At 34.4% G+C, this 26,680-nt stretch overlaps 3 protein-coding genes across 7 annotated transcripts; 2 read left to right on the forward strand and 1 right to left on the reverse strand.

Moving 5' to 3' along the window:
* Positions 1–2,610: 2,610 nt before the first annotated feature.
* LOC132605831 (uncharacterized) lies at positions 2,611–7,707 on the forward strand. 2 transcript variants are annotated; one of them, XM_060319083.1, is made up of 4 exons: positions 2,611–2,858; positions 3,630–3,955; positions 4,375–4,675; positions 6,801–7,707. In XM_060319083.1, exons 2-4 carry the CDS (start codon positions 3,712–3,714, stop codon positions 7,021–7,023), a joined length of 768 nt encoding a protein of 255 aa, XP_060175066.1. In that variant the 5' UTR covers positions 2,611–2,858; positions 3,630–3,711; the 3' UTR covers positions 7,024–7,707. The 2 variants fall into 2 exon arrangements, with proteins under 2 accessions (XP_060175066.1, XP_060175065.1); XM_060319082.1 differs by having other exon boundaries at positions 2,612–3,048.
* Positions 7,708–9,790: 2,083 nt separating this feature from the next.
* On the reverse strand, positions 9,791–15,599 carry LOC132605832 (uncharacterized). 2 transcript variants are annotated; one of them, XM_060319086.1, is made up of 5 exons: positions 15,442–15,599; positions 12,428–12,633; positions 11,588–11,691; positions 11,016–11,092; positions 9,791–10,217 (listed from the first exon to the last, which is right to left on the reverse strand). In XM_060319086.1, the coding sequence occupies exons 3-5, from the start codon at positions 11,686–11,688 to the stop codon at positions 10,078–10,080; spliced, it is 318 nt and encodes a 105-aa protein (XP_060175069.1). In that variant the 5' UTR covers positions 11,689–11,691; positions 12,428–12,633; positions 15,442–15,599; the 3' UTR covers positions 9,791–10,077. The 2 variants fall into 2 exon arrangements, with proteins under 2 accessions (XP_060175069.1, XP_060175068.1); XM_060319085.1 differs by lacking the exon at positions 12,428–12,633.
* A 1,696-nt stretch (positions 15,600–17,295) lies between these two features.
* LOC132605833 (mitochondrial import inner membrane translocase subunit TIM10-like) lies at positions 17,296–25,896 on the forward strand. 3 transcript variants are annotated; one of them, XM_060319087.1, is made up of 5 exons: positions 17,296–17,463; positions 19,363–19,414; positions 19,623–19,675; positions 20,112–20,220; positions 25,196–25,896. In XM_060319087.1, exons 2-5 carry the CDS (start codon positions 19,373–19,375, stop codon positions 25,244–25,246), a joined length of 255 nt encoding a protein of 84 aa, XP_060175070.1. In that variant the 5' UTR covers positions 17,296–17,463; positions 19,363–19,372; the 3' UTR covers positions 25,247–25,896. The 3 variants fall into 3 exon arrangements, with proteins under 3 accessions (XP_060175070.1, XP_060175071.1, XP_060175072.1); XM_060319088.1 differs by lacking the exon at positions 17,296–17,463 and adding an exon at positions 17,532–17,551; XM_060319089.1 differs by lacking the exon at positions 17,296–17,463 and adding an exon at positions 18,012–18,816.
* The last annotated feature ends 784 nt before the right edge of the window (positions 25,897–26,680 follow it).

The following is a 26,680-nucleotide window of genomic DNA, read 5'->3' on the forward strand; positions in this document are numbered from 1 at the left end:
CCAATAATCACTTAAAATAAACCAATCCAAACATCCTCTTAATTGTGTAAATAATTTTTGTTCGATCTTAACTTAAATTTCAATTCAAAACTTTCTTTTTTCAAACATGTGCGCTAGTGGTTAACACTACCAGTTGTGTTGATGTTATTGTAAATCATTATCTGTCCCATTTTCGGCCACTTCCTAATTATATACCCATCTGTTTGAAGAAACCTTCCTCCCCACCCCACCGCTAAAACTTAAAGAACAAAAAGAAAGGAAGATAGAGAATAGTGGATATTTTCCTCTTTATTCCTCCACTGTTTTCTTTTCTTGTGGTCCTTTTTTTTTTTTTTTTTTTTTTTTTTTTCTAGTCTTGTGTCCAGTACTCGCATTGGAACCCGAATATATTCGGATTCGAGCCGCGTAGGGCCCTATTGGGGGAAACGCTCCCTACTAAGGATTTTTCTATCCCCAGGACTCGAATCTGAGACGTATGATTAAGAAAGAAATAATCTCATCCGCTGCACCACTATCTTTTGATGGTTCTTGTGATCCTTTTTCAAGTACTAAGATTTTCTTAATTCTTTTTCGTTCAAGTTAGGGGTGTGTTCGATATGAAGGAAAACACTTTTTATAAAATAAATCATAAGCCTTCAGCCAAGTCGTATGATTGTGTAATGTGTAATTCACATTACATTTCTTAAGATATATAAACAGTAGCCACATGAAAAAAACTTTCTATAATCATAACAAAATTCCAAAAAAATGCATAAGCTTTACTTATCCAAATGTTATCACTTTCTCAAGGAAACAAAGAAAAAGTTAAACGGCAACATTCCAACTATAGTTTAACTTTTTATGTATGGTCAGTGTAAAGAAGTTTTAAGCTATCCAATTATTTAAAAGATAATTATGAAATATTGTTTCACTAAAATTTAGATTAAAATAACTTAAGAAGCGCGTAATATAAATTATCTGCGTAAAAATATATTGTTAGTCTAAAGAAATTTTGCACTATATATGTTAAATAATTGTAGTTCGTATTTGAATCACAAGAAGATAAATTAATTCTCCCTTACTTTCACTATAGTCCAGCTGACAATTTTAAGTTGGTGGTATCAGTAATCTAACGGTTTGTTTGGTACACAGACTAAATTATCCCGAAATTATAATTTTGGATCAAATTGATCCCATTTGGAAGGTGAGATAAAATAATTTCAAGTTTGATGAGATAATAAGGTGGATATTCCAGAATTAACTTTGAGCTTCGGTTATACTCTGTTTGCTAGAAGATATAAATTTATCTCAGGTCAAATTTATACCTTCTACCAAACAGAGTATAAAATTAATACTAAACTTAATCCTGAGATATCCACCTTATCCCGTGTACTAAACGACCCCTAAGCCCTAACATAATAAATTCTTAGACGGGAGTTTGATAGTATAACACACAATATGTATAGGGTTAGTAAGAAAGTTGACACGCTAGTGAAGCAAGGAGGTTCATATGATATTCCTTGCTAGTAAATTTTTGAGAAGACAGCTAAAATATCCTTTGTTATGAATTTGGATTAAAAATATTTATCCCATCATTAAAGTTTTCATATATACTCTTTTCTTAACGGAAATATCCAAATCCCACAAAAGACCCCGATTTTATTTTTTAAACATGATCCAACTAAGTAACCAGACCCAACTAAATAATAACTAATACAATCCCCTTATTTCCCCTCTCAAACATTTTCTACTTGTCTTCGACTTTAATCCAGAGGGCAACTGCAGATCATTTTTACCGTGCGATCATATTTGTTTATCAAGTTTTTGCAAATTACCAAAACTTCAGCCACCATACAAAGAATGGCCTCCATTTGTGTAAGGGAAAACTATGATCACCACTTGAAAAGTAGAAAACGTTTGAGAGAATTGTGGGAATGAGGGGATCGTGTGCGTTATTATTTAATTGGATCAAGTTTAAAAAATGAAATCGGATTATTGAGAGATTTGGGAATTTCCGTTAAAAGAGGGGGTATATTTGATAACTTTAATAATGGGAGGGGTATTTTTGACCCGAATTCGTAACTTAGGATATTTTTAGCCTTTTTCCCAAAGTATAGGGATATTTTTTACCCTTTTCCCTAATTTTTTTTGTAATCTATTACACATTACTCCCTCTGTTCCATAATAAATGGTTTTTCAACTTTTCAATTTTTTTCAAAATAAGTTGTATTTTAGAATTTCAAGAATACTTTGGGCAGATTCTTCCAAAATTGGTCTTATTTAAATAATCAAGATTCATTAACTACCTTTTTTTTTTCTAGGCATTTAATTGTGTAAACACAATTTGATTAGGGATGAATTAGTAAAAACACTCCTAATTTTGTAGTAGTAAGCGATTTTTTAAAAGGTATGTATGAGCTAAAAGAACCACTTATTCTGAAACGGAGTTATTATATTACAAGCCAAAAATAATAAATGCAATAAAAGGAAATTTATGTTCCTAAAAAAATATTTGGCAATTCTTTCACAGAAATAGCCAAATGGGGGTCCCCTCCCTTTGTCATTATGTCCCTTGTACACCACAGAAAAAAGAAAACTCTACTCTTTTTCCATCTCTTGCCTAAAACTGACACTCATATATGTCCATTGCTAAGTCACAATTACTCTACTTTCAGTAAAGCAAAGTGGGATAAAAAAGACAAGGAATTGTTTGTCAAAGCAACCAAAACCAAACATACTCAAATACAGTCTTCATTTTCTTTCCCACATTTACCCATGCCTATCATCATTAACATTTATCAACCTGTGATCTGATCAGTTTCTTGAATACTTAAAAACAGTCATTTCTTCTCCTTTTTCCTCAATTTATGAGCTAAAAAGTAATTTCTTGAATACTCATAAACATCCATTTTCTTTGATTGGGCCTCTAAGTGCTTCAAAATTTCCATCTTTTCATCAATCTTTGAGCTTCAAAAGAGTTTCTTGAAATGCTTCAAAAGCTCCATTTTTTTCTTCTCATTTTGTGCTGAAAAGTGTCAAGCCTTTTAATGCAGTACATCAAGAACCCTGGTAAACCTCTATAAATACTACAATTTATCCATCTTTTCTCAATCTGTGAGCTAAAAGACAGTTCTTTGGTTAAGAGATAACTGAAAATTTTCAACATTTAACACTTCTCATCCTAAGTTTTGATGATTTTTTTTTTTTTTTTAAATAATCAAGTGCTGCATCTTTTTTTCTCAATCTGTGAACATAAAGACAGTTTTCTAGGTAAAGGGTACTGAAAATATTCAACATTTAACACTTCTCATACTGAATTATGATGGATTCCCTTAAATTCTTCAAGGGTTCCATCATTTTTCTCAATGTTTGAACAGAAAGAGAGTTTTTTTTGGGTAAAGGGTACTAGTAATTTTCAACTTTTAACATTTCTCATACTGAATTTTGATGAACTTCTTTAAATTCTTCAAGTGGAGCATCTTTTTTCTCAATCTGTGAACTTAAAGACAGTTTTTTTGGGTAAAGGGTACTGATAATTTTCAACCTTTAACACTTCTTATCTGTAGTTTGATGTATTTCTTTAAATTCTTCAAGTGCTCCATCTTTTTTTTTCTCAATCTATGAACTGAAAGACAGTTTCTTTTTGTTAGGTGGTAAGCATCTTAGGTTGTGAGTTCGAGTCAGCAAAGGAGCGAAAAAAAGGCGGGAGCTCCCAGGGGAGGGTTAAAGAAAATGCCAAATCTTGGAGTTAATAATGCTGACACTGAGGCAAATGGTAGTGGCCGGCAGAGTGAGTTCCGCCGCCACCGTAGGCGTCGACGACGCCGGCAGCCATCCATGGCGGCGAGCAGTGAGACAACAACAACTGATGGGAGTTTACACTTCACTGATTCTGACTCTGATCAGTCTTGGCATGCACCTTTAGACTCTATGGATGGCATTTCATTAAGGGAAAATTACAGCTCAGTACCTTTAGGTGAGCTAGTTTATAAAATAGCCCGCAAATGTATAGGTTTTGTATATATATACTTAAATATACATATAATATACTCCCTCCGTCCCAATTTATGTGGCACCATTTGACTAGGCACGGAGTTTAAGAAAGAAAAGACGACTTTTTGAAATTTGTGGTCCAAAACAAGTCTTATATATTTGTGTGGGTATAAATCATCTCATAAAGTTAAATTGTTTTCAAATATAGAAAGTTGTCATTCTTTTTTGGACAAGCTAAAAAGGAAAGTGTGTCACATAAATTGGGATAGCGGCAATGTATACTTAATATAATATGCATATATTATACGTATAATATACATCAGTGTATATGTATTGAATATTTGGGCTACTATCGGTAATTAAGTTTGGTCAATTATACATTTACGTAAATTTCCCTTTCAGTAAATTGTGAGCAGCCAAAGAGGGACAAGCAAAGGGGGACTATTTCTTTGTCTGATGAAGAGATTGATTTGGAGAGTGGTGAATTGGAGATGTTGAAGTTGCATAATAAAGAAGAGAGGGATTGTAGGATTTGTCATTTGAGTTTGTTGAAAAGTGGAGGGATTAGTAGTAGCGGTGGAGACCAAGTACAAGAGAGTAATTCAGTAGGGATGGCTATTGAATTGGGATGTTCTTGCAAAGGTGATTTAGGTGCTGCTCACAAGCAATGTGCTGAGACTTGGTTCAAAACCAAGGGAAACACGTGAGTATACATACCTCCCATCTTTTGCTATAACTTGTTTTACAGTTGCATTAGATTTTGTGTTAGTTAAGTAATTATTTGGCAGAATACATCGACAGTCCTTAAACTTGCCAGTAAATTTCATTTAGACACTCAAATTATGGCCTGTTTTGATTGAGCACCTGAACACATGATAAAGTGTTTGTATTAGACACTTCCGACTCAAAATTTTGAAAAAGCTTTCGCACGTGTTCTCAATTGCCCATTACGTAGATAGGTTAATCACTTAAAATGTGTCACATCCTTAAATTATAAGTATCACCCTCAATAAGCCGTAAAACCTCATTCATGGTCCAATTGATGTTGATGTTCTTTAAAGGAGGAGGCATATTTTATATGATTGATTTATTTCGCGTAATGAGCATTTGTGAACACGCAGAGAAACTTTTCCAGATTATGAATCGGAAATATCTATAAGGAATACTTTGTCATGTGTCCAGGTGCTCACTTGGAACATACTGTAGTTCAAGTATCTAAATGAAACTTACTAACAAGTTTGGTTGTCGATGCACTAAGTCTAATAATTTAGTTCTGCTGGAGACTTGTATGCAGAGACGGATATATGATTTAAATTTGATGGGTTCAAACTTTATGTTATCACAACAAAACCCAATGCACCTTTTCTATTATAGGTTCAGAATAATATTTGTCCAAATTTTAGTGCTTTTTTCATGTATATATCTTGCTCCATGTACAAGATGCTAGGTTTAGTTGAACCTGTAAATTAGATGAAGCATCTGCCTCTGCTTGTATGTAAGTGTAAAATGGACAAGAATAAAGTGCAATGGGTATACAGGATTTATAGAGCCAACCCCGTTAGTTTAGGATTTAGGCACATTTGATTGATTGATTAATCTTCTCTAGCTCTTGCATGACAGGAGTAATTTTTATGTTTAAGTTAATTTGTATAATCTGCTCGTGATCTGTTCTCATAATATCTGATGGTTTGGCGAGTGTGAGGGATTCTGGGCTACCTTCATGCTACTGGAATTTACCACTAGTTCTTCAGAATGCAAAATTCTGATTGCTGCTACTATGTACTGGAAAATTTACTAACGAAGTCACCAAACTTTTTCTCTAGTCTGCAGTACATTGCTACTCCGTTTAAGTAGTTCCGCAACTCCAAGTTAAGTTTCTTTTCCTAACATATTGGCATTGCTGGTCTTCTCATTATATGTGACTTAGAGATTGGTGGGATTCAGCCCTAACTATTAATAGATCCATTTATCTTTAGAAGGAAAGCTGAGTTTACGCTATTACTTTTATCATTTTCTAATAATTTGCTGCATCATCCACGAATATCAGTTCAGATGTCTACTCTATCTTCCCACGTTGAACGGTTTGATGCATTTTGCTGATATTTGACTCTATAACCACCGTTGTTTGTGTCCAGCTCTTTTTCCATTATTAGCATTTTCTCGTTATCCTTGTTCTTGTGCCCTTTTTGTTGCCATATGGTATACGATTATAGTATAATCGTCTACCAGGAGCTATAGAACCAGACCATTAATAATCACACGAATCCTTCAGAAAAATCGAAAAGGTTCAATACTGAATTTTCTCGGGACCTTTAAATTTGTAGTAAGTTGATGAAATTTGTGTTCTATCTGGATATAACATAGTCCTTGTGTTTCACTTTTTGTCCTAGTTACTATTTGGAGAGTCAAAGGATGCTTTATTGACCATGACATCTTCAAAGTTGTGACTTATAGTACCTTTTATGTAGTCTCTAAATATGTAAACGTTGTTTCGAAAAGATTGAAGATTCTATGTTCAAATTCACACCGAAAATTCGTTAATTTGACCCTCGCACAGCGAATCATGTCACTCAAATTGAAATGGGGGAGGACCTTTTATAGCTTTATGGAAGAATGGTCTAGAATGGCATGTTAGGCAGAGAATAGTACCTTCTCTATTACTCCCTCCGTCCCAATTTATGTGACAGTATTTGACTGGGCATGGAGTTTAAGAAAGAAAGTAAGACTAATAAAATCTGTGATCTGACCTGCAATCATCTCTCCTTTTGTGTACATTAGTTTTCAATATGTGTTTCAAATATGCTAATTCCCTGAATTCTATGATTCAGAATTTGTGAAATTTGTGGTACCATTGCACTGAACGTTGCTGAAGAGCAAACAAATGATGCCAATAACTCTACAGTAGGCACTCTTGCAGCATCCACAGCACCTGTATCCCTTTCTGAAACCCAAGGCTTTTGGCAAGGTCGCCGTGTCATGAATTTCCTACTTGCATCCATGGTTTTCGCCTTTGTCATCTCGTGGCTTTTTCACTTCGATATATTGCCCTAGATTTTACGGAAGATCATCCTGTCAGAAATAACATGTTCTGTATTGTGAGAATCAACATAAATTAACTCGCTTTTACGTTGGCTGTCAACCTACCGCAACTTTACTCCTTTATCCAAGCTTTGGACTTGGAGAAATGTTTTGTTAACTCGTAAAACATCAACAGCTCCAACCCCGGCAATTTCTGATGTCGAGCTACATCTAGGTAGAGGAATATTCAGATATTATCTTAGTTACACGGGTTTATAAAGATGATGTGGTATCTAGTAATTCAGAGGGCAGAGCCAGGATTTAAAGTTTATGCGTTCTGGGTTTTAATCTTTTTAAGTTACTGGTTCTGATTCAATAATTTGTATATATCCAGAGAATTTTTAAGACAAATAGAGGGTGTGAACCAAAGCTTCTGGGTTCAGCCAGACCCTTAGCTGACACTCTAGCTCCGCTCCTGTCCAGTATAAGCCATGCTATAAACATGTCCACTTTATATAGGGGATTCTGAGATTAACTTCTCGATCTTGTTTGCGATGATGATTGTTGGCTAGAATAGAAAGTTTTGTTCATCAAACACCTTGATGAATGTAAAGTTCTTCCCAGCTAGTGTACCTATGTAAGTATGTATAGAAGTAGAATTCCGTTGTATATCATCCTTGAAATTTTTGTACAAATATCTCATGGCTCTTAGTTGAATTGTAGCTTATGTTAATCACAGCTCTATGGTTGTTGCAATTGCGTAAAAAGCACCCAAGTGTTTTCTTTGATAATTGTGTGTTCTGATTTGCTTAGGCTCATCTCGACTACTCCACCGAGTATACGTTACTTTCCATTAACACGGGTGTCGGGCAACTATGCTACTATGGTTGTTGCGATCAGCTGTGTTGCTAATGAACTTTTCAATGCAAATTACTTCTTATAAGTTTATCCCATTTACCTTTGTAAGTTCTTTCATTACAAAAATTGCAAGCTATTTGGAGATCTGGTGCTTCATATGGTCAAGAAATGACATGTATGATCAGGATGTAAAGAGATTTTGCGATTGGATTTAAGTTATAAATTCCATTTATACTAAGTTATCAAGGCACTTATTAATAGAGACAATTGCATATGTGTGTGTGTGTATATTACTATATAATATAAGAGGGAATGTGAGGACTTTTGTAGTCCTCACAAGAGTTTCCCAAATTTTTAAAAACTTTTTAATTAATTACTTTTATGTCCTAATTTTATTTATTTAAGTAATTTTTTTGATTTTTTATTTTTAAGGTCTACTTTTCAAAAGCTATCGAACCTGAGGACTTTTGTAGTCTTCACAATAATTTCTAATTCTTTTAAAAAAAAAAATTAATTACTTTTAGGTCCTAATCTTATTTATTTAAGTCAATTTTTTTATTTTTTATTTTTAAGGTCTACTTTTCAAAAGTTATCGAACCTTCTACCTCATTTTTCATGTTCTTTGATTTTCTGGTTCGTGCTCGATATCCGCATTTAAGCCCAATTAATCTAGATAATTAGCACTGTATCGCGCCTATTCGGAGGGAACGCTTCCTCCAAAGATTTTTTTCATATCCATGTTCGAACCCCTAATCCCTAATTAAGAGAGGAGCAGTTCCATCCGCTGCACAAGTTAAATTATGTCTTTGTCTTAAAAGTTCATTAACTATGTATAGATTATTTATTTAGAACTAAATAACTTCAGAAAATTAGGATATATAAGTTATAAATGTCAAATTCTGGCTCCGCATTTGATTTGAAGTAAATAATTTTATCAAAATGGAAGTTAAAATATTAAAGCAGTGGAATGAAAATTTTGCTTTTATATAATTACCCACTTGTGGGACTACAATGGGTATATGGTTGTTGTTGTTGTACACTTGTACTAACACAGATTATATTTTTTTAGTTAAAATATCTACTTTTATATCTTGAGTTTGGGCCCGGACTTAACACGGGCCTCACATAACTAGTATATATATATATATATATATATATATATATATATATATATATATATTGACAATGTAAAGGTTTTCTACACAACCAATGTAATTATACATGTTGCAACATTGTTAAATTCCGTTTATACTAAGTTATCAATGCACTTATTAATAGAGATATTTGCAATTTCCTTTTAAGTTGACTCGACTGTGTAAATATCCTTTACGGTGTCACGTAGAATATGAATGATTGTGTCAAATGTACCTTTGGATTTGATGGTCCCAAATTCTTAAGACACTCAGCAAGCTTCATTGACCAGAATCTTTTGGTTTGTTTTTTAATTTGTTTTCCTGGTTTAGTATTATTGTTATTCCTTCTGATGCTTGGACCAAAATTGCAAATGGAAACAGTTTTCTCACTTAAAAGGCTTTGTAATAAAACTACTCAATGGAAAATGAGGACATAAAATCTTTCTCCTTGCACATTCTTTTGTGGCATATGAAATGGAATATGATAGCATATTGGGTCAATACATGAAGTTCTAATCTTTTACAGAAGGCATTTCTCGCTAGACGACTAATAAGACCACTAGCCTTCAAGGACATTCTCTAAGATATGACTTCGGCCACTTCTAGTTCTTGGACCGAATGGAAAAGATGCAAAGTTAATAGAGAAGTGAGAGACTTACACAATTGAAATAACGGAAGGTAAGGTGCTCTATGACAACTAAAGCAAATAAAAAACAAAGGGAGATATCCAAAGCGCAACCAAATTTGAGAACTTGTTGGCCTCATTTCATTGGTATTGCTGGCTAAAGTTTCTATGGATGGAGTTCGTAAACCACGAACCAGTAAAAAGGACACGCAATTATATAGCTTTTACAGCGATGCAAGCTGATAAAAGATCCATGATTCACTATCACATAAACTAGAACATAAAATTACTACTTACAACAACCAATGTGCACACTAAATTTCCATACAATCCAAGGTGCATTCTATAGCATGATTATGCAAAAAGCAACTTTGTGCACCAAATAAATGAAGCAACAACATTTAAATTTTCCCCCGTGTTTGCAAAAGGTGACAAAATTTCACACGGACAGAAGGCTATATAGTTAGTCAATCATTTCTTGATATCCATAGCGCTCAGACCTTTTCCAGTTTTAAACTTTAAAATAGCCTGATCAAATGTGCCTCTAACGTGCTCGCAGATAAGCATTAGATCCTGACATGAATCATTCAATACCTCCCTTGCTGGATCACCTGAAATAGAAGACCACCAAAGTTGCAGAAAATCTTAATGTACCAAAACTCAAACGGAGATCCACAACATTTCTCAGAACAGAAGTGTATAAACATAAAAGACAATTGCAAATTGCTTTGAAGGATTTCCAAGCTGTCATATCATACAATGTACAATGGTATGCCCCATAGCAATCTCCAAAAATAAATTTCTACTCCATCGACCAGATCAAATAAGCAGGAAGAAGGAGGGGAATTATTAATGGGAAGAGCATCACAATATATATAACTCCAAAAAAAACCAAATGGGCAGAAAGTGACACCAACAAAATTACTGACTGCCAAGAATGTCCTGAAAAAGCTACTTAGAAAGTCAATCATGGACGTTTTAGCAAATATCAAGCAAGTTACATTAGTATGGAAGCAGAACTCAAATTTGAATGATAGATAGACTAAGTTTTAAAAAATCAGAAAACATGTTCCACAAATGCACGAGGAAAGGCCACACAGCCTCTAAAAGAATACTATTGCTAAAGAATTATCTAAGCTTTTCTTTATTACTTCCTCTGCCCCAATTTATGTGGCACAATTCGGATTTCGAGAGTCAAGCATCTTAATTTTGACCGTGAATTCGGGCATGAAATTTTTAAGTTTTTTGAAATGAAATTTACATATTTGAAAACTCCGTAAAAAGTACTATACGTAACAATAATTGACGTAAAAGAAAGACCTGTTTGAATCTCGAAATCCGAAAGGTGCCACATCATTTGGGAGGGAGGGAGTATAAGTTAGAGAAATATCTAAGTATTTAAGCTTTACCAGTAGTCTGAACTCTTATGTTAACTCGAGCATCAGAAGGATGTGGAATGCTGTAACCGCAAAATGTTACTCGGGGACTGCAAGAAAGTAGATATCAGTTAATATGAGATCCTATGTTGTTGCACACACCGCTGCTTAGAATAAGGGATAATTACATTTTAGGACCGCTCAAAAAAAATAATAGCCAGCAATTGTATAAATTTTGTATATTAAGTATAAATATACATAGTATATATATATAATATACATAATCCGTTTATGTGTTTTGAATATTTTGGCTAGCACCCGTAAATAATTTCGGCAGACAGGCAAAAAATGAAGAAAGCCCACTAAATAAAGGGGAAGGGGGGATGGCAGACAGAACATGCAACGACAAGATTAACATGAGATAAGTGGAATGTAAAAAATGAGATACGGAGGCCATCTGTTTTACCAGTTGAGTTTTAAACTTGAAGCAAAATTCTAAAAGATAATTTATATCAGGAAATAAAAACGCAACAAATGAGATAGTACTTGCAGTGATTACTGCATAATGAAAGAAGAAAGCAAAAAGGAAGAGATGAATTACTAACTCTTGATTTAGAGTGTATCTGATAGCATTTGCCAGTGTGTGGTCCTCATCTGTCAACGAGAATGTTGCTTTTGATTGATCTTCGAATGAACCGTGTTCCATTGACTGTTTAAAGAAACGAGGATGATTTGAAAATAATTACGAAAATTTTCAAACTAAAAAATATGCAATCTATGGATTAAATAAGAACAATATAAAAGTGAAATAAGAGTTGTCAAATTGGTCAGAAAGCAAACTTCTTTCACTTTTTTATCAAGTCTTAAATAATATTATTTGATCAAGAGCAAACTTCTTTCACCAAACACATGTTTCTCCTGATTAGTGCTCATCAGAAAGTAATCAACTTAGTAAGGACCTTAATTATGCGGTCCACTGAGACCAAAGCATAAACAGCTATGAATGTTTCAACTAGTCAGAGGCACTAGTTTTCTAGCTTTGGATTGCACATAAAAGTATTTTGGACAGACTAAAGAGAACAAAATGGATGAAGAAAATGAAACAGTGCCAAAGGAATAGAAACTTGAGGATATTTTTTGTAACTCAAATAGGCAAAATTCTTCAAATTATTTTTTACTGCACAAATTAGTTTACCATCATAACTTCAAGCAATTTTCACATGGGAAGTAAAAAGAAAGATATGATCTTGTAAAATTCAGGAGATATCATATCAATGGGTGTCATATATAAAAAGAGCTATCATATCAGAGTTGGGACTTTCTTTTGAGAAATGGGAGCAAACAGAACATTATAAAATTCAACATATTTCTTGCTTTACCATTGAATACCAGTGCAATAAGAAGGTTTTGATCTAACTACAGATAGACAAAATGAAAATATCTACAGATAGACAAAATGAAAATATCTGGCGAAAGAGATGGAGAGGAGCAAGTTAGCAGCAAAGGAGGATTAGCAGCTGAAATTTTGCTGTTGATTTTTTCAATTTTCAGCCAAACCACTAGAATTTTCTTTACAACTTGATAACCGCGGTCTCTGGGCTAGCTTGCGCGCACCTTGACTAATTCCACAAGGCACCTGCTAGGCTGCAACCTACCACCAGCAGGTCAAGGTCCTTACATTTAACTGGGTACCGAAGGATAATTTTTGATTGGTAAAATATATCCTATGTAATAAATGTATAATTATATTTATCCATAGTCTACTGTTTAATTTTAAGTCTCCATCCACTGACGTCAAACAGTAAATTTCCTTATCACCTTAAGAAATGACGATGCAGTCACTGATAATTCCAGTATATGTAGAATGTAAACTGCAAAGTTTAGTTTTTCCTAAATTTTAAACTATGAACATAAATGTGCCGATTTGCGTTCTGTGTCAAATCTAGAACACAAGAGTTCAATCTACTTCCCTTGTGTTTTCAGATTCAGAAATCAATGAAAGCAACATGAAGCAACTTCCGAAAACAAGGACTCCTTCTATTCCAATTTATGTGGAAGTGATAATATTTAAAGATTCAAAAAGTTTTTTCTTTGACTACAATTTTCTCAAAAACTCTTTTGAATTATGTATTGATTATGTTGACTTAAAGTACTTTTCACATAGTTTTCAAAACTGCAAAATCTACTCTAAAAAAACTTTGAAGAATCTATGCCCGAGTACACACAAAAAGCTAGATGATTTGACCCTTGTATTCCGAACCCCTTCATATAAATTGGAACAACGGTGCACTAATATATAATCTAACCCAATTAACCAAGATTGTGGAATATAATCAAGAAATCTGAATCATTGAGCAACTCCAGGAAAACGAGGCAAAGGGAAAATTCAACAATGGAGATGAAAATAAAACACTTACAACAAATGGGGTACCTTAATATAAGGCCAAAGGAATAAACTTTGATGCTACACCGTGAGCAATGCTTGAATTTAGGTTGAAAAAAAAACATCGACTTCCTCCTTCCCATTTTATGTGGAAGTGATATTATTTGGGGAGTCAAAAAGTATTTACTTTGACCCTCGCTTCACATAAATTGGGACAAGGGGAGTACTAATACATAATTTAACCCAATTATGCAAGATTGTCAAATATAATCAAGAAATTACAGCAATGGAGATGAAAATAAACACTTACAACAAAATGGGTACCTTAATTCAGGGCCAAAGTTGTTAACTTTGAGCAAAAGGTTGGAAGAAAAAAAAAAAGAACAACTCTGAAGTCTGCAGAGGAGAAGTGTTAAGAGAGAGGAAAATAGTTTAGGGTTTATGGAGGGTTTAGTTTATTTATTAGGGAAAGGAGTAAAGGACGTAGGTTTAATTGGTGGCAATTGGCTTGAGCCTTGGGGTGCTCCCTTTCAAGGTCTCAAGTTCGAAACCCACTGGGTGCAAACAATTTTTGAGGGCCATCGGACTGGGTAAAACCCTGAATTACCCGTGGTGCACTTGCGGGAAACTCCTTGCCGTGGGCCTGTGCACCCCCAGGATTAGTCGGGGCTCAAAGAGCCTCGGACACCCGGTGCTTAATCAAAAAAAATAAAAAATTATCACTTTATTTTATTAAGGTTACTTAATTATGTTTTCTAACTTTGAGCTATTCTCACATGGGAAGTAAATAAGAAAGATAATGTCTTGTAAAATTCAGGAGATATCATATCAATGGGGTGTCATATATAGAAGGAGCTATAATATCACAGTTGAGACTTTCTTTTGAGAAATTGGAGCAAAAAGAACATTATAAAGTTCAGCACACTTCTTATTTTACCATTGAATAGCAGTTCAAGGCCAAAGGTGTAAACTTTGAAGAATATATACCTTAATACACACAAAAATTAGATACATTAACCATTGCACTCCAACCCCTTCACATGAATTGAGCGACTAGCATATAATTTTAAAACATCACCAAAGATTATGGAATATAACCCAGTGTTATCAAAAGCGAAAAGCGCGAAAAAAGCTCTAAGGTCAGCTGGGGCTTTAAGCGCGACGCGCATATAAAGCGTGGGCTTTAATGAAAAAAAGAGCAATGGTGCAAAAATACAAATATATATATGTTTAGTCCAAGATTAATAATAATAAGCATGAATAACAAATATATGGACAAAGAAATTGTAAAAATATTAAGATAAAGTGAAATATCAATCATCTAGTGTCACCTCCTCAAGAGAGGCTCATTGGCAAGGAAAAGTATGTCTTAGAGCCTTGATGACAACACTGAAGCGCACATAAAGCGAGGCGAAGCGCTCAACATGTTTTGAGCCTCGCTTCAGGGCTTAAGCGCGCTTAAAGCGCCCCTTTGATAACACTGATATAACCAACAAATTTAAAATCATTAAGCAACTCTAGGATAACGAGGAAAAGGGCAAACCCACCAATGGAGATGAAAATAAATACTTGCAACAAATGGGTATCTTAATTCAAGGCCAAAGGTGTAAGCTTTGATGAATACATGCCTTAATACACACTCAAAAATTAGATGCTTTGACCCTAGTACTCCGAACCCGTTCACATAAATTGGAACAAGGGGAGTACTGATATATAATTTAAACCAATTACCCAAGATTGTGGAATATAATCAAGAAATTTGAATCAATAAGCAACTCTAGAAAAAACAAGTCAAAGGGAATTGAGAAGATGGAAATTTCACTAACTGGGTACCTTAATTATGTCGACTTATAGTACTTTTTATGTAGCTTTTAAAACTGCAAATAATTTTAAGAAACTTGAAGAATTTATGTCCGAATAGACACAAAAAATTTAAATATTTTGACCCTTGGTGTATTAATACATAATTTAACACAATTAACAAAGATTGTGGAATATAATCAAGAAAGTGAATTGGGAACAGGGAAATTTCAGCAATTTGAGATGAAGATAAACATTTACAACATAATGGGGTACCTTAATTTAAGGCCAAAGTTGTAAACTTCGAGCAAAAGGTTGAAAAAAAACACAACTTTGAACTGAGAAGTGATGGCAAAGTTGCAGAGGAGAAGTGTTAGAGAGAGGGGAAAATAGTTTAGGGTTTAGGGAGGGTTTAACCGTTTAGGGTTTAGGAAGTAAAGACGTAAGTTTAATTTCATTTAAGTTAATTCACGTCTTTTTATGGATTTTTATTAAATTAATTTTGTTAAAGTGGATATTTTTAATTCAACCAAAATTGATGTACATTTAGGGCTTGTTTGGAAAGCCACTCATGTAATGGAATTGAATGTAATTACACAGTTTAATATGTTTATCATGCTAAATTATTACATGACCATCATGTAATTGGGTGTAATTGGGACGGTGTTGTTACACTCTCCAATTCTGAATAAAGAGTTGGGAATTTGGTGCAATTACTTGGTTACTTTTTATTTTTATTTTCAAATTTGAAGATAAATTTTTTTACCTAATAGGTTTTGTAGAAAAATATGAAAACAATGCAATTGTTACACTCTATGTTGATTTGAGAAAAATAATTACCTGATTTAGCCCATCTTTTATTTCTTACCCGCGTTAGCTGTCGGAGTGGTCATCTTCCTCATTCTCTCTGCTGAGAGCACTGGAACAATCCCATAATCGACCCTATTTCTAGCCCAAAACACCCCTCAGCCTTGCCACCTGAAACGACTTCAAAACACCCGTCAAGATCAATACCGGAACCGAACCCCCCACCACTAAAGCACCATGTGAGAAGCTCGTTTTTCAACTTCATCATTGAATCCAGATCCACTGTTATACCATCGAACTACTCCTATACCACCGAATATCCACCCATGAATCACCAATCTGCATCTTCATTTCGATTTACCTGTCATTGATCTTCCATTTGATTTGATTCGATTCGATCTTAGCAAAAACAACCAGGTAAAGTGTATATAAACACCTCTTATATATTATTGTGCACTGTTATACCATGTATAAGTGCGTTAAGAGATGTTTATACATTATGTATAAACATCTCTTAAGTATAACCATCTCTTGTATAAGTTTGTATAATATTATATACTAGTATAAAAGTGTGTATAAACACCTTTTATATAAAAGTGTGTATAAACACCTTTTATATATATTATTATATGTTAACCGTATATTCAAAAGTATAAATTGTAAACCAGAAAATATAAGAACAAAAGTGTAGTTTCGAGCCCAGAGAAAACTGTATTTCCTTAAGGAATTTCATCCCCTCACAATTGCCCAAGGTTTGGATTAATTCCTCCCAGGATGGAACGAAACTCTATTCTGCAATACTGGCAATCGGAATTGCAGAACTTCAGCGAACTCAACCAACGGATGTAATCACACGGCACTTACAGTTTTTCTATTTTGAAAACGATGCAAGAAAAGGGGATGATTTTTTTTTTTAGGAGAAGCCTTTGAAAATTTATAGCCATTGAAAAAGTGCAAAGGTATAACATTAATTCGTGCATTATTTAATTAGTTAATGTATAAACATCTCTTATCAAACCTTCAATTACTTAAATCGTACACTTTTGATTCTTTTACTTGTGAATATTCACAGATTTATCATAAATATTAACCGATTCACCACTTAATTACACATATATTATGTTAAATTTGTAATGCTACTTCATATTTAACAGTAATATTATTCTATAACTAATGAAATATAACAAATTTTCTACGTGAAATGACCAAAAATACACATTTTAATTACTTGAAGTAAATATAATAGCCATATATCACAAGGATCAAAAATAAAATATATGGATAACTTAGAGACCAAAAGTACTATTGTCCCTTATTATTTTCACAAAACATAAACGGGTCGAGAACGACAATATTCGGGTCGGATTCTACCTCTACCCCAAGGGTTCCCCATTTGGAAAGAACCCAAAGAACCCTAGTTAAACCCTAATAAACAAAATCTCCTTTTTTCTCTCCTCTCTGAAATATAAAAGAGCAGAAGATAACTTATCGGTAAATTTCTTCACTCTATTGTGTCATTCTTGTTTGAACATGAACAGATACATTCATAATTATGCAGATTTAGGATTTCATATCAGTAGTATGTAAAATGTCATCATATGCAATTTTTTTTTTTTTTTTTTTTTGTAGCAATAGATCCCACTTAGCATGAATATACATGTATAGGCAATGCTTTTTTTTTTTTATTAGCAATAGATTCAACTTAGTATGAATATACATGTTTTCACAAAATAAAAATAAAAATCAGTAGCTACAAATTAAGTAGATTCTTTTCTCGGGGGGGGGGGGGGGGGGGGTATTGTGAAGAGGGTTCAATTGAATCAGCCCCATTGGAAAGTTACTTGGTCTAATTAGTATAAAGACATTTTTTTGTAAATGTATTAGTTGTTGAACCTCATTGGTGTAGTTAAGTGTATTCACCCATTATGAAAGTTTGTATCACAATGTTTTCGTTGAAGCAATAGATTCCACTTAGCACAAATAAAAGTCATATGCATTTTCCAGTAGTTTGTAAAATATCACCATATGCACTGTTTTTTTTTTTTTTTGCAATAGATTCCATTTAGCATGAATGCACATATTTTGGAGGAAAAAAAAAGAAAAAAAAAACTCATATGCATGTGGATGAATCTGTGCTAGATACAAATGCAGTAGATTCTTTTCCAGTGGTGGAGCTAAATGTTGTGAAGAGGGTTCAATTAAATCCCCTTTGTCGGAAAGTTATGTGGTGTAATTAGCACAATAAGCTAAATTTTTTTGTAAATATATTAATTGTTGAATCCCATTGGTGTAGTTAAGTGTATTCACTCATTATGGTAGTTTGGATCTTTTTAAATCCCTTTCCCCGGGCAGAAGGGCATGGTGACTTGACATTGTCCTTACTATAGATAGATATATGTATATGTATATGTATATGTATGTACACAATATAGTACTTTGTCTGTCCCAATTTATGGTAAGGTGTTACTTTTTGGTGAGTCAAACAGTTTTTTCTTTGGACTATAGTTTTTTCAAGCTTCTCAAAAATATTTTGAAACATCAACTATGTTGACTTGTAGTACTTTTTGTGGAGTTTTCAAATATTTAAATTTTATTTGATTTTTATGAAGAATCTAGTCAGACTTAAGTGTTTTGACCCTCGTACTCCGAACCGCTTCATATAAATTGGGACAGAGGGAGTTGTAGAGTAGTCAATGTGATCTAGTGGATGGCAAATAGAAATGCTTATAGATGAGGTATGCAAGGGTAGTTTGCCGGCCATGTGTATACATATATGGAGTCCAAGGCAGTGTGTGCATTCAAACTTGCTACACACATAGCAGATTCACTGCCCAGGGCATAAGGGTACGATCATTGGGCGTCATCCTTAGGCTAATGTTTTCTTAGCACATTTTCTGAATGCTTATTTTTGGACTTGGATTCAGACCTGTAATTAGACTTTTGTATACACACATGCAAAAAGCATTGAGTTGAAGGCTGTTGGTGCAGTAGCAATTAGTACACATAATACAGTAGATTCATCTCGCAGGACATAAGGGGTATTATGATTGAACATCATCCTCACATTCCTCGGTTTTGTTAGGTTAAAGTTGTTTCAGCATATTTTCCCTCAGGGCTTTTGTCTAGTATTAAGAGCGTAGCTTGTGATATGTGAGTTAGGCGCATGTCACGGGTTTGAACCTGACCGCAGTCAAAAGCCCGGTATTTAAGTGGAGAAGGCTAGAGGGGCGGGTCCACCGAGTTTCGAACTGCGCATCGCTGGTCCTGGGGGATTTCTCGGTCATAAAAAAAAATCTTTTAGCATATTTGATGTTCTCTTTTTTCTTGCATTGTGATCAGACATGTAACTAGACTTTTTGATCTAAAGTGTTGTTTTTTCTTGTCTCACAGCTCTGTAAAGATGGCTGCTAATAACGTACCAACAGAAGTTGAAAGCCAGAAGGTTCTTTACTTTTGCGATGTGTATCATTTTATCTTTGTTTATCTGTAAGGAAGAATCCTTTCTGTGTGGTTATCACACATTTGTTAGTAACTCCAGCTTTCAAGTTTCTAAATATTTGCATTCTACATGTGATGTTGAATGCAGAACTTTTCAAGCTAAAAAATTTCTGGGTGTTCTTACTCCCTCTCCTATTTCCTTATGTGTGCAGATTTTTGGCTTAGCCGAAACGGAAATGGAGTACAGGGTTGAATTCTTTAACAAGTAAGGTGTTCCAGATTGTAGCTGTTCCAATCACAAGTCTCTTTAGTAGTATCTTAATAGCAGAAAAGTTTAAATCTTCTTGGGGCTCGTAAAAAAGGGTTAATTACATTTTAGACCACTCAAAAGAATAATAGCCAACAAAGGTTTATGTTTGTATATTAAATATAAAATATACTTATAATATACATATTGTATACATAAAATATACATAATCAGTGTATAGGTCTTGCATATTTTGGCTAGCGCGTGTAATTAATTTCGGGCGACGGGCCAGGAATGAAAAAATCCCCAAAATAAAGTAAAGGACTTCATAATTGTCCATACAATTCACTTTTCTCTCTAATTCAGCTGTAGTATTGTTGCATAGTTCCTCCCATCGAAGACGTGTACACAATTTCTGAACTTCTATACTTTGATGTTTCTTGTTGTGATCTAGGCTCACCCATACATGTTTCGACAAGTGTGTCGAGAAAAGGTACAAGGAGCCTGAGCTATATATGGGCGAAAATACCTGCATTGATCGTTGTGTCTCAAAATATCAGCAGGTAAATCATTCAGTAATTTCATTTTTAGTACTTTTCTGTTTCCTTTTGGTGGGAGGATAAGTGATCAATCTGGTTGCAGTTAAATGAAATTTCAATGTAGTAATTTTGAAATTACAGTTGCCTTTTTCACTCAAAAGCAGCGGAAACTATGACCTTTTTCTTCCTTACATTTTGTGTGTTATGCACTTTACCAGGCCCTCTATCAGATTCTAGGTTTAGATAACAGTTCATATACTTCCAGTTATTTTTTCTTTTCCGGGCTTTCTGGTCGTTGTGGATTAAAGCAAACAAGTATTAAGTTCCTCATCCAAACAAAATATTCATACTGAATGATAATTCTTACTCCGTCCGTCCCAATTTATGTGAAATTCTTTCCTTTTTAGTCAATTCCAAAAAGAATGACACCTTTCTATAATTTTTTTAATTGTTAAATGACATTTTTCTATATTTAGTAACAATTTAACTTTAAAACTTCTCATTTTACCCTTAATGAGATGATTCATATTCACACATATATCCAGATCTAGGATAGCGGGTGCGGGTTCCCGGAGCCCAATAACTCTTGCACAGACCTTGTATTTATATTGAGAAATCTATTATTTTATAAGAAATATTTGTTACCCAGTAACAAAGCAATCTCTTGGTCCAGTGGCAGTGATGGAACCCACTTGAGCTTAGCTGACCTTCTGGGCGGGGGTTCGATCCCCCTTGGGCACATATAAAGAAGTTTTCTTTTTTTAATTTGAGATTATTGGGAATCCATAAACTTCAAATCCTGGATCCACCTCTGCATATATTTGTGACTTATTTTATACCACAAATTTCATAAGTCTTACTTTCAGTCTTAAACTCCGTGCCAGTCAAACACCTTCACATAAATTGGGATGGCGGGAGTACTATTTTACCTTGGGGGCTATGTTAGAGCCATAGAGGTCACTTGATGGGGCCGCTAGAGGTTGGGGAAAGGTTCAGGGCAGATAGCTTCGAAGAGAACTTTAGTCAATAAATGGATTTAGGAAAAGTTCCATTTTATAAAGTCTGAGGGGGCTTGTAATACTCATGCTAGTTTACTTTAAGTAGATATTTAGCAGATTCCTTTTAGTCCATTAAAGCTGATTAAACATGAGAGTATGCATTACAAGGCAAAGAGAACTATGTCTCAGAAACTAAGTAAAATATTTGGACTCTAGTTTGTGGACAGAAGATTGATTTTTCTTTTTCTTTTGTTTTGAATGATAGTTGGTAGAAGAAATTAAAAATTGAATAGTTTAGCAGATTCGGGACCTAGGTAATTAGGACTTAGGAGTGGAAAATGGGTGGCTCAAAAGGGCTTAATAAATAAGTGTTTCATGACCCAACCCGCCCAAAGTTAATTTGGGTCTAAATGGGCTAAACAATAAGTCATAACCCAATGCGTACAACTTGGCATTTTGTTCTTTCCTTTTTTGAAGAATTAGTTTAGATTCTCAACCAGCCCTCGACCGGTCTGTCAGTTAGTCAACAACACAGAATCAATTTTTTCTTTACTATTTCGCGAACTATTTATTTAACCTCTGTGTAATTTCCTTAGTTAATTGATGTATTTAATCTAGTACAGAACTGAAGAAATATTATGAAAATACTAGTCTCACCAGCAAATGTTGAGTCTTCGAATTTTTTTTCAAAATATTACAAAAATACTAAATTAGCATTTATTCATTACTACCAGTGCTTTAACATTTAGGCTGTAGCTTTAATAGTGTCAACAGACAAGCTTTGATAAAATCTCTTTCAATAAATAATATGTGGGACTCACTGATCCTTCAAGAAAAGAGAACCAAAAAGCAGCTTTCATATTCGTAAAGCACTTGAAAATAATAAAGAACAAAAAGTAGAAAAAAAAAACAAAAGTAGAATTTGACTTTAAAACTATTTGAATTGGCAACTGCGAGTGTTGATACTGGTATAAATTAGGAATAGAACCAGTTGAGTAAAATGTGTTTTGTTGATGGGCTGATTTGGGCAGAACAAAAAGTTACCCATAATAAAAGAGTATCCCAAGTTGACTCGTGGAAATGTCTAAATTGACCTATGTGATGCCACAATCAAGATGTGGTTTGTTAACTAATGATCAACTTTCTATAATTGATATATTACATTGCGCTGATGGTATGAAGAATGACTTCAAAGTTCTACCTTATCCAAAAAAATGGTATGAGGAATGACTTCTCTTGTGAATATCAAGATTTAATTGATGTGTATTATCTGATATGTTGGGATATAATAAAAGAAAGGTGAAAATTGGACCTCTCAAGTTTCGCCCTTTTTGAATAACCTTATACAGATACCATTTTGGATCCTTGAGGTAATCCTCTCACAAGGAACATAGTTCCATTATAAACTCTTTTTGCAACATTCGCTTGACCAATGGCGGAGCCCTTAGGCCAAGGGGTGTCAGTCAACACCGCGTGGTCGGAAAATATTGTTAAATATATAAAATTGAAATAAAAAATTAAAAATAACGTATAGACAGCACAAATTGAAGCCATTGGATAATATGCACTTCTGAGTCCAACTGATCAGACACATAACTGGCTTATTGTGGGTTGGGTTTGAGTCTCCACTTAGATACATGTATTTATTTTTGAGCCTCATTTGTCAATAAAACTATTAGGTTGAAATGGAACCGAAGACTACCTTCCTTAAACCAATGTTGTGAAAAGCGCTCGCTTCTGCGCTTTAAGCGAGAAGCAAGGCGAGGCGCAGCCTTTGCACTTTCCGGCCTAAAGCGAGGCATGGGTTAAAAAAGCGCACGCTTTAGGCCGAGAAGCGAGAAGCGATAGAAGCTCGCTTAAGCATGGTGCACCTAGGTTTTTTTTCAAAAAAATTTGTTAAAACACTCTTCCTCTTCTATTTGGACTCTTATGACTTGGGACTTTTTTTTTTTTTTTGAAACTGGTAACTGTAACTTGGGACTTCTTTTTACTGCTGCGACTGCTTCTCCTCATCTCTTTACTGCCTCTTTCAAGTTTCAAGGTTATCTTCTCTTCCTCTTCGTGTTTTCTCTGTTTTACCTGCTGCTACTCGACTGGACTGCCAGTTTTTCTCTCTTTTTTTTTTTTTTTTTTTTTTTTTTTTTCAGTTCTTCACTGGGTTGCTCTTTTTTCTCTTCTACTTTTCTATTTGTTTCAGTTCTTCGACTGGGCTGCAATTTTTTTTCTCTGTTTTGTAAGTTCTTTCACTGTTCTGCCCTGTTTTTTGTCTCTGTTCTTCAATTTTTCTCTATTTTGTAATGTTTTTCTCTGTTCTGCTCTGTTTTTTCCATCTCTGTTGACTGTTCTGCAATTTTTTCACTGTGCTGATTTATATTTTTGTTGTGATTGTAGTAAATTCTGTTTTTTTATCCAATATGTTATTCTTATTGAGTTCTTGGTTCTTTATCTATGCCTATTTTTTATTTTTTATTTTTGTATTACATTGCACTTCACATGAAAAAAGCGCGCACTTCGCTTCACGCTTCTCGCTTCGGTGAAGCGAGGCCTCGTCGCTTTTTTCCGCTTCTCGCTCTCCAAAACCTTGCCACAAACGTGAGGATCAATCATCACTAAGCCAAAGTTCATTTTGGTGTTTCAACAAGATTCTTTTTAAAGTCACCATGAATGCATTTTTAAAAATGAAAACTAGTTCAGAAATTCTAGTAATGTGCTTGAATTGTGTTTTATTATTATTGTCGGAATTTTGTATTTTTAATATGATAACTAAAATGATTTGTTCATTTGTTCGTTTTTCTAAAGTTCGACACCACTTGCTAAGAATTCTATGTACGCCACTGCTCTTTACGCGAATAAAAGCATGGTTCGCCTTTAAACCCCAAGTTAGTTCCTTTGGGGCTTCTTGGGCCTCGTCATTTTTTCGTTTTCCCTTAGTAATTAGTGCTTCATTTAGTGTTCCCAAACTTTCAAGTTTCTCTTGTCTCCTTGAATATTTTTTTAATTGATCCAATTTCTTCTTAATTTTTAGATCACCTTCCACTTTTGTGCGTCTCATCACTTCATCCATGACATCTCTCTAGCCCCCAATCTGCAACTTTAGTACTTGTCGCTTCACTTTGATCAAGTTTTGCTTATAACTCAATTATTCTTTTATGAAGTTGTTCCTTTCATGTTACCAGTCTCAAAAAAAAAAAGTTGTTCCTTGAGCCTGTTTGGCTTATATCAATTTAAGTACTTCATCTGTCCCAATTTATGTGACACTCTTTTCTTTGTAGTTAGTCCTAAAAAGAAAGACACTTTTCTATATTTAGTAACAATCCAACTTTAAATTTACATTTTTACCCTTAATTAAATGATTTCTAGCCATACAAATTTCTATGGTTTGTTCTAGATCACAAGTTTCAAAAGTCTTCATTTATTTCTTCAACTTTGTGCCCAATCAAACACCCTCATATAAAATGGGAAAGAGGGAGTAGTTTTTAAGTATCAACTACTGAAAATTACTTTGTAAGTGTTGGAGTTGAAATTGTGTAAACAATTGCATTTTTGGATAGAACTGTCGCAGTTTAAATAAACAGTTTGGTAGAAAAAGCAGTTAAAATTGTCATGTGGCTATTTATTAGCGTGCTGCGTGGCTAATATTCAGTCTCACTACTCCGTTTAATATAGGCAGAACAGTCTGCATGAAAGATGAATTATGATGTATAACCGGATGCAGAGTAATTGTCAAGCAATCGAATCAGCTTTACTCTTATGTGTTTTTGGTCTTCTTTCAATCACTTAAGCTTGTTGGTAATTCATGCCACACGTGCATGCTTATCAAATATTATGCTACATTAACGGGGCTCGTGAGTTAGAATACAACTGCAGCATTAACTAGCATACTATTTAGTTCTTCCAACTATGTTTCAGATACCTTATGGTAATGTTATACCGAAAATGTGGATAGCTTTGGTACGCCTATAGCTGTCTAAAATTCGAGTAATATTTTATTTTCTTTTCAGATTACAAACATCATCGGTACGATACTCGCTAATGGAGGACGATCCACGTGAAATTCTTCCACACCTGATCATATAATATTTTTGGAAGAACAGTATTTCGCCATCATATTTCCTGCTAGTCAGATCCCTGGCATCATATGAAAATCAGCTTGTATTTTTCATTTTTTAAATTCTATTACATCGAGGGATCTACATCACACCCCTTTGGGGTGCGGCCCTTTCCCGGACCCTACTAACGTGGGATGCTTTGTGCACCGGGGTGCCCTTTATTACATTGAGGGATCAGGTTAAGGGGGAAAGAGTATAGATAAATGGAAATTGTGAAAAATTCCTGCTGATACTAACAGACGGTAAGGGTTAGTGTTAACATTATGGTTTTGTTGGTGCCACCAAAGCCGTGAAATTTTGATTTGGTTTTGTTGGTGCCCCCAAAGCCATGAATTTTTGTTTTTTTGCGAAGATTTCAGGTAGTGTACTCGGTCAACAAAGAAAAACAGTTTTTTTTTTTTTTTTTTTTGAATATTTCAGTACTTTCTTAAAAAAATTTAAGCTTTGTCATATGATCATTCTGATGTAAATGACATATCCTGCTCCCAAATTTGTCATAATTATGCAAACATTCTATCTAAATTTTGAAATTACATTGAGCTTTCTTGTAAGCTTTGTCTTTCTGATGTTAATAAGAAATGTAATTCTACCGAGTCCTTCTCGATGTTAACAATGAATGTGGTTCACTTGCTTCTATGTGAGGGTCGCTCCCAGCTTATTCGGGTCCATTCCCCACCATCAGTAATTGTACCTCGAGAAATGGGGGGGACTATCTGTATACGGGTAAAACTGAGGATATAGGCACGCTTGGTTTCCCGTTGTCATGATTATGCTCGGTCACGATACGACCGTCTCACTGGGAACGAGGCTTCGAGTTCGGGTCGGGATGAGGCGATAAAGGAAGGGCGATTGGCTGCCATAAGGAGAAGACCGAAATATCCGCCCTCAACCGGATAATTCGGCGTCGATCTCGGCAAAACATCTGTCACCAGATTTTTTTTCTTTATTTAGAATTGTACTAGGGTTGAAACTCCTCTACTTTATAAAGAGGAGGTTCTCATCCATTAAGGGGGTGGGGAAGACAGAAAGAAAGAAAGAGTTCACATCAAAAGGCAAAGAATTACTTGCATTCACTTCCATTTTTGTTCTTGAGTTCATTTCTATTATCCATCGTATACATAGTCAGCATAGGGTATCGACCTCAGTTTTCATACCCGAGGTCGGACTTAATTAACATCTGATCAGATCTGTTTCTTTATTCACTTATTGGTTTCCCTTGTAATTTAATCCATAATTGAACTTAGTCACATATCTTTGGCATCACGAATAAATTTAATTGTTTTTCGTTTTAAGGTTAAACACATACAAAGCCAGCTGGAAACTCACAGGTCAATCTAATTTCCTCCTTAGTATGAAATTCTACTCTCTCTCTTTATT

Source organism: Lycium barbarum, chromosome 8 (assembly GCF_019175385.1).
Source record: "Lycium barbarum isolate Lr01 chromosome 8, ASM1917538v2, whole genome shotgun sequence".
NCBI lineage: Eukaryota > Viridiplantae > Streptophyta > Magnoliopsida > Solanales > Solanaceae > Lycium > Lycium barbarum.